Consider the following 11,725-nt stretch of genomic DNA (forward strand, 5'->3'; position numbering starts at 1 on the left):
AATTAAGATAAACAGAACAGATAAACAGAAATTAAAAGAATTTACCAAAACCCGACCAACCTTACAAAAAATACTAAAGGGAGTTTTTTGGACAGATATCCAACAATGGCAAATAACAATCCGAGACTAACAAACATGACAATATGATCATCCAGAACTCAATCCGGATAAAGAAGTATTCAAAATTCAACAAACATACAAGACTGAAAATGGGGAACCAGAGACATCAGTTTGCAACAAAAACAGCAACAATAAACTATAAAGTAAGAAGAGGGAATAATGTAGTTACAGCCATTCCAAATAAAGGGGAAATCAAGTAGATTTCAAGAAAAAATAAACCTAACTTTAACCCTAAAACTAGACCAACCCTTATTCATCGATGTAGCCCAACCCCTACTACTAGCATTGATCCTAGTCCTAACACTAAACAAAGTTGTGGGCCTTGCTTAGACATAGCCATAGTCCTAACCCTAACTCCTGATTCCTACTCTCCACTTACTCCCCACCCCAAATAAAAGTTAAAGTGTTCAAGAACAAAGATGTCAGCTTGAAGTCTAAGGTGTACCTGACCCAAGACATGGTATTTCAATGGCCTCATGTGCAATGTGAAAGTTATACAATGAATAAGGAAAATTGTAGAAGAAACCAAGCATTTGAATTATGATGTTGATGTTGACAAAGAATATTGAAATTACCATGGACTGCCAGAACAACAAACAAATCTGTCTTGGAATAAGTACACCCAGAATGATCCTTAGGAGACAGGATAGCGACACTTGGCTTCTAATGCTCAGACATATTATCAGGAGGGAGCAATCCCTGGAGAAGGACATCATGCTTGGAAAAGTGGAGAGTCAGAGAAAAAGAAAACAACTCCCCAATAAGAAGAATTGATACAGTGGTAGCAGCCATGTGCTCAAACGTAACAACAATTATGAGGAGGACACAGGACCAGGTAGAATTTTGTTCTGTTGTGCATAGGATTGTTATGAGTCAGAACTGACTCAAGGACACCTAACAACAACATGACAATGAGGGTACTGTCTTTTGACCCATCTGTGTTCAAGTTATAACTGGATCTTTCCCATAATTGTTACCATTATTTTATACTCTTTCATAACTTTGATAGAATGTATGTTTTATTGAATTGAGTAAATTGACTAAATAATATGAGCACAGATAAAAGTGAAATTTAGAAATAAGATTATATGAGGATAATGAAAGTAGATTTCTCCTGTTCAAATCTCAACGTGCACATGGCATTTTATTAGCTAGCTGATATTTTTGTTAGTATCTCTTTATTAACTTTTTCATTATACTCAGGAAAATATAGGTCAAAATCTCAGGTTCTTAAGGTCAAGGGGACAGGCAGGGTAATAGAAATAAAATATGAACACATGCTCATACGTAGAAACCTAAATGTGTTTGACAAGTTTGGGGATATTTTAACAGACTTTTCCCTCCCCCACCCATTCATTGTGTTTAGTGCTATAAATAACAAACCTTGATAATTTCCTGTATTATGATGACAAAGCACACACAAATGACTTGTTATGTCATATACTGAGCAATATCGTCTTTCCGTGAGTTCACAGGTTGCCACATGGACATTTTCCAACAACGTGCATTTTCAGATGTGGATGTGGCCAGAGCTGTCACTCCAGATGCGTTTGTATGTCGAATCATTTGCACCTATCATCCCAACTGCCTCTTCTTTACATTCTATACAAACACATGGCATATACAATCACAAAGGTGAGTATTAATATGCATCATTTGCTGTTATTTCATCACTTTAATTTTATACTTTCAGGTATTAAAAGTGTATCCTTTTCCCTCTAAACAGTTGAATCTGCAGTTTAGATGGATACTTTTCTACTAGTTGTGGAATATTTAAGACAAGAGTAGACTTTTCTTCCTGCATCTGTCACGTAAAATAAAATTCCATTGCATTAACAAAAGAGTCATTAGAATAACAGAGAGGATGTTTGATGCCTTTCTTACTGTTCTGAATGTGTTTATATTAGCTTGATTGTTGTTGTGAAGTACCTTCAAGTAGTGACCCTGTGTAGGGTTTCTGAGGAGCAGCTGGTGAGCTTGAACTGCTGACCTTGCAGTTCAAACAGCTTTGCTGTCTGGTGCATTAAGCCTCTGCGCCACACCAGGACTAGAAGTAAAAACCTCTCACCAGCAGAATAAACATGAAGCTTGTTGGTTCCAACACCTCTCTGATTAAAAACTACAGTCCTATTAATCCTGATTAAATTTCTGGTTGGCCCTCGTTACCCTTAGAGCGCCCACTGCTTTTCTTTATACACAACATGGAGCGATAAGAAGGGCATGCCCTTACATAATAGCATCAGCCGCGGAAATCCCCAGAATTTGTTTTTTTGTTTTTTCTTTTTTTTCTTTTCTCTTTTTATTATAAGGTGTGACTTTACCATGATCCTCTTTTCGGGCTATCCATGCCTATCAGTTTTCTCCAGGAGGAGGATTTGGTTTGATTTACATTTAATCTCTATAATTAATTAGTGTTTTGTACTCTGAATTACTTTGAAGAGAGTTTCTCAGAAGATTAAAATTTACAGAGGTGCTTTTTTGATTAGGTGTTTTTATGTTTGACTAAGGCTTTTAACGTAGTTTATTTCTCTCTCTTTCTTTCCCCCTCTCTCATTTTAATAGAAATGTTTGTTTCCTTAAGACTTCCAAAAATGGAACACCGAGTTCCTCTACTCTACAGAAAAATGCCATATCTGGATATAGCCTCTTAACCTGCAAAAGAACTTTGCCTGGTAACGCGATTCAATAATAACATCACATAACATGTGATCAGTTTTATGATCTTCTAACAAGTAAATGCTATGAAAGAATTCTTATATCAGAGACTTGTGCAATTGTAGTTTATTACTTTTCTCATTGTGTACCTTTCTACATTTATAATGGGCACAGAACAATGCCATTTCAAAATTTACCCTGGAGTTGATTTTGGAGGGGAAGAGTTAAATGTGACCTTCGTTAAAGGAGTGGATATTTGCCAAGAGACTTGTACAAAGATGATTCGCTGTCAGTTTTTCACTTATTCCTTACTCCCAGAAGACTGCCAGGAGCAGAAGTAAGTGAAAAGTTATTTTGTAAAGACAGTTGTCAGGACAACTTCATGTACTTTTCACACTGTAAAGGTTTCATCTTTAATCTGCTTACTTGATTTAGGTGTAAATGTTCTTTAAAATTATCTTTGGATGGTTCCCCAACAATGATTACATATGAAACACAACGGAGCTCTGGTTATTCTTTGAGATTGTGTAAAACTGGAGACAGCTCTGGTGAGTAAACTTCACTTTTTTTCATTCTTTCTATGTATGGAATTCCATAATATAAGACTAAACACTTGCTTAAACTTGTTTAAACAAGTGTTTAGTCTTATATTATGGAATTCCATATCTTGTTCTCCTGGATACAAGAGGACTGTGATCCACATCTAATTCTTACCATTGGTGCCAACACTCTTTTTTTCAGTCTGCACACCAAAATTAAGTGCACGCATTGTTGGAGGAACCAGGTCTTCTTTGGCAGAGTGGCCCTGGCAGGTCAGCCTGCAGGTAACACTGAAAACCCAGAGCCATATGTGTGGAGGGTCAATCATTGGAAACCAATGGGTCCTAACTGCTGCCCATTGCTTTGATGGGTAAGTTCTAGATGGATCTTATCTACTTGTCTTTTTATTTGATACATTTGTAATCAATTTTTTGATCATGATGTAAGATTATTAATAAAGAGTTTTTCTTTTTTAAATTTGAAGTATTTTAAAGCAGGACTGGTATTCAATAAATCTATTACCCGTAGAGCCCAAGCAGACTAATTGGATCCATCAGATATACAGTGGTCCATGTACAGGAAAGGAACTCCTGATACTATTCTGCTTTCAATAATAACTCCAAAATGCCCTAATTGGTGCCTGCTCCATCACCACTACCCATATGTATTCTAAGATACCAAAGACTTGTGCTTCAGGCCCATAGAAATGTTAACTTTTGCTCTTTGATTCACAAATGTACTACAATATTAATAACAATGATGATAAAGTAAAATGAGATATACTTTACTAGTGTTTGTTTTTCAATGTACATAATGTTTCTAATTCGTTGAGAAAATCGTACACATGGAATGGTTTTAAAGTTTTCAGTACTTAGGCTTTGTAGTTAGACATAATGATGTTGGAGTCACAGCTCTGTCACTGACTAGAGGTATGACCTTGAGCAATTTATAAAAGCTCCATTGAGTTAATTTTTTGATAGATATGTAAACTATGAATCATAACTGCATTAATTGGAAAACTAAGTGACAGACTTAAAATGTGACATTTCCGTCCCAGTTATTTTTAGAAAGCAAAGTAAAGGAGAATAGGAATAATATCAAAGGTCAATTTCTCTGGCTTCAATAGCTATTTATCTTTCCCTCTTAGGCTTGCCTGGCCAGATATTTGGCGTATTTATGGTGGTATTTTAAATATATCTGAAATAACAAAAGAAACACCTTTCTCACAAATAAAAGAGATTATTATTCACCAACAATATGCAGTTTCAGAAGGTGGCCATGATATTGCCTTAGTGAAACTGGAGACTCCCTTGAATTATACTGGTATGTGGAATATTTACAACTGAAATACTTTGGTTTAAATTTGCACACCAGTCGGAACGAGAGGACAGAATCTGGAGGGGTTATCTTTATAGTACGCTTGGTGACGTTGGGAGATAGGTGAGGGTTACCAAGGAGGGCAAGAGCTTGTAAGTACAAAAAATTCCTTCTACTTAAGGGGCAAGGAATTTTAATGAATTCCTTCAGATAGAAATATAACTGTTACTATGAAGGAGCTCTGGTAGCATAGTGGTTACGAATCAGGCTGTGGACCACAAGGTCAGCAATTCGAAACTACCAGCTATTCCATGGGAGAAAGATGAGGCTTTCTGCTCCCGTAAAGATTATAGCCTCGGAAACCCTGTTCAGGGTTGCTATGAGTCGGAATCGACTCCACGGCACATAACAACAACAACAACAACAATTATATTATTGCAGTCCTGATGTGGTGCTGTGGGATAAAGCACTGGACTGCAAGATTGGTTTGAACCACAAGGTCACCACTGCTCTTGGGAAACCCTATACAGGATCACTATGAGTTGGAAGCAACTCAAAAGCACTGAACAACAACAATGATACTATTGGAGTCCTGGTGTGGTGCTGTAGGATAAGCACTGGACAGCTAACCACAAAGTTGGAGGTTCAAACCTATTATACAAGGTCACTGTGAATCAGAACCAACTCGACAACACTGAACAACAATGATGACACTATTACAAGAAGGAGCTCTGGTAGCGTAGTGGTTACGAATCGGGCTGTGAACTGGAAGGTCAGCAGTTCGAAACTACCAGCTGTTCCGCGGGAGAAAGATGAGGCGATCTGCTCCCGTAAAGATTATAGCCTCGGAAACCCTATTCAGGGTCGCTATGGGTCGAAACCGACTCGACGGCACTTAACAACAACAACAATTACAATAATAGGCACAATCTTTGCCATCAGGGAAACATTGGACTTCCTTTGACCAGAGCATCAGAATTACCATTACTTTGGATTAAGGAATATCAGGAATATAGGAAGGTGGTTGGAACCAAATAACACTTTATTTTTCAGTTTTATCTTAAGTAGACAGAATAGTGCAGAAAGACGCTCTGGGAAGGCAATAACGTCATAGTTAGAGAAATTGAATCCCCTTGTGACCATTAATTATGTAACTTGGGGCTAGTTGCTTTTGCTCTTTGCACTTCGAATTTCCTCGCATGTAAAATGGGAATGGTGATTACCTCATTTATTTTATAATTAGTAAGTCAGTTAATAAATCAAAACACTTAAAATAGCGCATATAGCAGTGTAGATTGCTCTTATGCTTAAGGATGTTGTTGCTATTGTTGTTAAATACAGTCCAATCGATTCCAACTCATGGCAACCATATATAAGGTTTCCGAGGAGTCGCTGATGATTTTGAAGTGCAGACCTCTGGGGTTAGCAGTTCAGTACTTATCCTACAGAGCCATACCATTGTGTATCCTACATAAGAAACAAAATTTTGACAATGACTTTGGAAGTAAATTTGGGTTCTGAGATTTTTATTTAACCCAGAAAAATTTAACTACAAAAATGTCAAGTGCAAATGAACTCTGCTGATGAAAATTTTTTTCTTGAATCATTGACCTTAGAAATTGAGCAGTAAAGGGCTATTTATTCACGGTAATAACAAATAGAAGAAAAACATGGATTAAGTAAATAATGTGTTTTTAAAACTAGCTTCCTTAATTTTGCCTAATTAAATTCTTATTTCAAATTACTTTTCAGAACTCCAAAAACCAGTATGTCTGCCTTCCAAAGATGATACAAATACAATTTATACCAACTGCTGGATTACCGGCTGGGGCTTCAACAAGGAAAAAGGTTCTACATGACATTTTAAATGTTGGTCTTAACAAGTCTTATATGTTAAAATATATAGAATGGATCACTTTAGTCAGTCTCTGTCTATAATTGTACCCAAATTCCTGATCTTTCCAAAATATCCATTCCCAAATATTTATTCAGTGACACTTGAGAAGATGCATTTTGCCACAAACTGAAAAAACTTAAAAGGTAACCTTTAAAAACATCTTCATTGATTTGCTTGAATTCACCTAAGAACTGGGTCCATATAAGGCCTACATGTAGCACTGTAGGATAAACACTTGACTGCTAACCACGAGGTTGACAGTTCAATCCCATCAGTCACTCCTCGGAAACCCTACACAGGGTCACTATGAGTCAGAACTGACTCGACAGCACTTAACAATAACACAAAGCTTATAGAGCATATTTATTCCACTCCTGTTCTCTATATTGATAATGTTCTCATTCATCAATACTATTGTTTTCACTTAATATTAATGACCAGGGGTATAAGCAGGTATGTTGTCTTTCTTTATGACAAATTATTAATCTTTTCATAGACCCTTTTGGAAATCTGATAGTCTATGAACCAATTGTCAAATAATTATTTTCAATGCATAAAATAAAATAAGTACATTATTTGCTTTAGGATTTCACTCTTATTTTCATATTTACTAGATTTCCTCTCTCTGAACGTCTATATTTTTCATTTCATAGGTGAAATCCAAAATATTCTACAAAAGGCAAATATTCCTTTGGTAACTAATGAAGAATGTCAGAGAAGATATAGCGATTATGAAATAACCAAACAAATGATCTGTGCTGGCTATAAAGAAGGAGGGACAGATGCTTGTAAGGTAATACAATCATTATGGAAAAGCACACAGTCAGTTGCTTGAGAATATTCACCACAAAATATATTGTCTACTAGTATATTTCTTTATAGTTGTAAAATAATTCAAAGCCAAAGTGATCTGATCATTTCATTAAAAAAAAAAAATCTGTAACAAATTGGATACACATATGCCATAATCTCTGTGAGGGCATGCTGTATGCAAGAGAGGACAATTGTACACACTAACACTGTACTAAGAACATTATATTTTCCTAACACTGGGACGAAGGTGTCTCCATTTCTTTATTGAATTTACCTCAAAGGAAAAGAGGGAATCAACATAAAGTGGAATCTTAAACCATTAAATTAGATTGTTTTACCACATCCCATAGCTAATAAGCCTCGGGAGATACTTGAAGAATTTTAAGGAATTGTATGTATGTATGTGTGAAAGAAAGAACATTTTAAAGGTTTGTTGTTGTTAGGGGCCATCTAGTCAGTACCAACTCATGCGACCCTATGCACAACAGAATGAAACACTGCCCAGTCCTGGGCCAACCTCACAATTATTGCCACGCTTGAACTCATTGATGCTGCCACTTTGCCAGTCCATCTTGTTGGGGGTCTTTCTCTTTTTCTCTGACCCTCCACCCTACCAAACATGATATCCTTCTCCAGCGATTGGTCTCTCCTGACAATATGTCCGAAGTATGAGAGACAAAATTTGGCCATCCTGGTCTCCAAGGAGCACTCTGGCTGTACTTCTTCCAACACTGATCTGTTAGTTCTTTTGGCAGCCCATGGCACTTTCAATATTCTCCTCCAACACCATAACTCAAAAGCATCAATTCTTCTACGGTTTTCCTTATTCACTGTTCAGCTTTCACATCCATATGAGGTATTGAAAATACCATGGCTTGGGTCAGGCACACGTTAGTCCTCAAGCTGACATCTTTGCTCTTCCACACTTTAAAAAGTTCTTGTGCAGCAGATTTGCCTAATGCAATATGAGCTCTAGTAACATAGTGGTTACGACTCAGGTTGCTAACCACAAGGTCATCAGTTTGAAACTATCAGCCATTCTGTAGGAGAAAGATGAGGCTTTCTGCTCCCATAAGGATTTACAGCTTCTGAAATCTTATACAGGGTCACTATGAGTTGGAACCTAATACATGGCACACTATGGTTTTAAAGGTAATCACTTTATTAATTACTTATTTGAAGCATATTTGTCATAACTTTTTATCACCTTATTTTTCTATCCTCTATGATACAGGGAGATTCAGGTGGTCCCTTAGTCTGTAAACATGATGGAATTTGGCATTTGGTTGGCATCACCAGTTGGGGTGAAGGCTGTGCCCGCAGGGAACAACCAGGTGTCTACACCAAAGTGGCTGAGTACGTGGACTGGATTCTAGAGAAAACAGAAGATGGTGGTGGAAACTCTTTGATGAAGTCACCAGTGTGAAGAGGCTGTGTGGCGGTGGTGGAGAGCCCAGTTTGCAGCACTAGTTTTACACACCTGAGTTCAATTCAAATGCTCAGTCTTGTTGTCCTCATGTGCAAAACATGGAGAGTGGTGTCTACCTCACATCCTTGTAATAAGGCTAAAACGAGACACTACACACACAGCTACTGAAGTTAATGTCTATGCTGGGCATGGTTTCAGCATTCAGTAACTGGGAGCTAACAATGGGAAATAACTTTATTTGTCATGAAATAAAAAGACAACAGAACATGATTAGAATAGTGTTTTCCTCTGGTTATGAAGAAGAGCTAAGGATGAGTGACTCCAAAGTATAGCATGGTGCCTAAGAACACTCTAATCTTGCTGAGTATATTTCAAACACTAAATATATTTCAAAGATAGTAATTGCTTATATCTGCCTCACTTCCTTAGTCATTAAAACCTGTGGCATTGGGAGTGACAGAATTAGGTTTCATTCTGCCAAGTGGGAGAGAAGAAGCCTATGTAACATGGCTTTTGCATGGAAGATTAAGTTACCTGGTTCTGGAATAACAGTATACCTTTTCATTGTGATCTTCTGTTTCTGTTATCACAGCATCTACCCAAGGGTCCAAGTGGGGTGTACCTGAGAGACCAGTCTGGTTTTCTCTGCAACACATACATTTCACAACCTTTGTGGAGGGCAGGGGTCTTCTTTGTAAAAGACAGTCATTATAGTTGCTCAGGGATATTGGGTTCTGCAATGGTCTTTGAAGTAGCATTATTAGGTATAAAGTACTTCATAAAATGTTCTCAAATTTATGGTAGTAGGAGATAGCTGTAGAATGGATGATATAAATTTGTATGCAACACAAATGCTCAACTTGCCAGTGGTTACCACAATCAATACCAAGTCACTTGGTTTAGTACACTGAAAGGGAATAATATGCACATAGATTTAATCTTTTTCACGAAATAGTGCTACAGTTAAATATAAAAATAGAAAAGTATAATTTTTTAAAAGAGATAGAATTTTTCTTCCATACTCAGATGCACTGAACAGTACAAAGGGTTAAAAATGGTAAGAACTAAAGGAAAACTATTCAGTGACTGGAGTAATTCAGCTGCAAAATGAAGACTTAAAAGTTTACTCTATTTTTTAAAAATCTGACTTTTTTTGATAAAAACAAAACAAAGTCTGCAACTTTTGTCTTTGCTTGCAATAAAGATATCGAAGATATTGATCTTTCTTCTGTGTGGATGTTCTTTTAAATTAAAAGGGGAAAAAAAGTTTCTAGTAAGGAAACTCTATTTCAGTTTATAGTATTGATAACGCTAAAGGGTAATTGAAGAGGACTTTGGATTGTTTGCTGGGTAAACATTTGGGCTTTTGTTTATCAGGGAATAAGCTAGTTTGATGAAAACAGGGAGTAGAGTTTTGAAATGTGAATTACCTTGATTGTTCTTCTAATTTTGAGCTATCCTTGCATACCTGATATGAACCCCACTTGACAGTGATGTTTTTTTTGTTTTGTTTTGTTTTGTTTTTTTTGATATGCTGTTGAATTCTATTGACTAGGATTTTATTTTGCATCTATGTTCATGGGGGATATTGAGGTATAATTTTCTTTTCTAGTGTTATCTGTGCCTAGTTTTGGTAGGACAGTTATGCTCATTTCATAAAATGTATTTAGGAGTTTTTATAGCCTTTTCTAAATTCTGGTATAGTTTAAATAGAATTTTTGTCATCTCTACTCTGAACGTTTTGTAGAATTCTTCAGTTAAGCTTTTGGAGTCTGGATTTTTTGTTGTTGTTGGGATATTTTTTATAACTTGATCGATTTTTCTGTTGTTATAGGTCTGTTCAAGTGTTCTACTTCTGTCTGTGTTAGTTTAGGTAGATTGTGTGTTTCTAAATACTTGACCATTTCTTCTAAATTTTCAAATTTGTTGGAGTACAGTTCTTCATGTTGTTGTTATTATGTGCCATTGAGCCAGTTTTGACTGCTAGTAACCCTAAGCATGAAACACTGCTCACTCAGTCCTGTGTTATGAGGACACACAATTGTTATGCTTCAGCCCATGGCTACTGACACTGTGCCAATCCATCTTGTTGGGGGAGTCTTCCTGTTTTTCATGGACTGTCCACTTTACCAAGCATGATATCCTTCTTCAGCGATTGGTCCCTCCTGATAACTTGTCGAAAGTATGAGAGACAAAGTCTCTTCATCCTGGCTTCAAAGGAGCATTCTAGCTGTGTTTCTTCCAACACAGACTTCTTTGTTCTTTTGAAAGTCCATGGTGTTTTAAAGATGCTTCTCCAACACCGTAACACAAATATATCAATTTTTATATGGTCTTCCTTACTCATTAGCCAACTTTCACATGAATATGAAACTAGTGAAAATACAGTGGCTTGGATGAGGCACACACTTTAGTCCTCAAATTGGTTTCTTTTCTCTCTTGAACACTTTAAGGAGTGCTTGTGCAGCTGCAACAGACTTGCCTAAGGCAATATGCTGATCAATTTTGTGACTGCTCCTTCCGTAAGTATTGATTGTGGATCCAAACAAAATGAAGTCTTTGAAAACTTCAATGTTTTCTTCATTATCATGATGTTATTTACTGGTCCAGTTGTCAGAGTTTTTGCTTTCTCTACATTGAGGTGCAATACATACTGAAGGCTGTAGTCTTCAATCTTCATCTATATTTTAAATCCTTTTCACTTCCAGCAAGCAAGGTTGTACCATATGCATTTTGATGGTTGCTAATGAGTCTTCCTCTAATCTTGTTGCCAAGTTCTTCATATGATTCGCCTTCTTGGATTATTTGCTCAGTATACAGGTAAAAGAAGTATGGTTAGAAAAAAAAACAAAAAAATAATCTGGCACACACTTTTCTGGCTTTTAAACAATTCAATATCCACTTGTTCTAATAACTGAATAATAAGGTTCCTCAATGGAGTCCTGGTGTCACGC

At 36.6% G+C, this 11,725-nt stretch overlaps 1 protein-coding gene across 1 annotated transcript in view; it reads left to right on the plus strand.

The window, feature by feature from the left end:
* The window catches only part of KLKB1 (kallikrein B, plasma (Fletcher factor) 1), a 34,964-nt gene extending 26,196 nt beyond the window's left edge, over positions 1 to 8,768 (plus strand). The window contains exons 6-14 of the mRNA XM_006834509.1: positions 1,596 to 1,755; positions 2,683 to 2,792; positions 2,950 to 3,112; positions 3,211 to 3,323; positions 3,517 to 3,685; positions 4,463 to 4,638; positions 6,385 to 6,480; positions 7,183 to 7,322; positions 8,577 to 8,768. Coding sequence (XP_006834572.1) covers positions 1,596 to 1,755; positions 2,683 to 2,792; positions 2,950 to 3,112; positions 3,211 to 3,323; positions 3,517 to 3,685; positions 4,463 to 4,638; positions 6,385 to 6,480; positions 7,183 to 7,322; positions 8,577 to 8,768 — 1,319 coding nt within the window. The remainder of the gene's footprint in view (positions 1 to 1,595; positions 1,756 to 2,682; positions 2,793 to 2,949; positions 3,113 to 3,210; positions 3,324 to 3,516; positions 3,686 to 4,462; positions 4,639 to 6,384; positions 6,481 to 7,182; positions 7,323 to 8,576) is intronic.
* The last annotated feature ends 2,957 nt before the right edge of the window (positions 8,769 to 11,725 follow it).

The sequence above is a fragment of the Chrysochloris asiatica genome, unplaced genomic scaffold (assembly GCF_000296735.1).
Source record: "Chrysochloris asiatica unplaced genomic scaffold, ChrAsi1.0 scaffold00011, whole genome shotgun sequence".
Lineage (NCBI taxonomy): Eukaryota > Metazoa > Chordata > Mammalia > Afrosoricida > Chrysochloridae > Chrysochloris > Chrysochloris asiatica.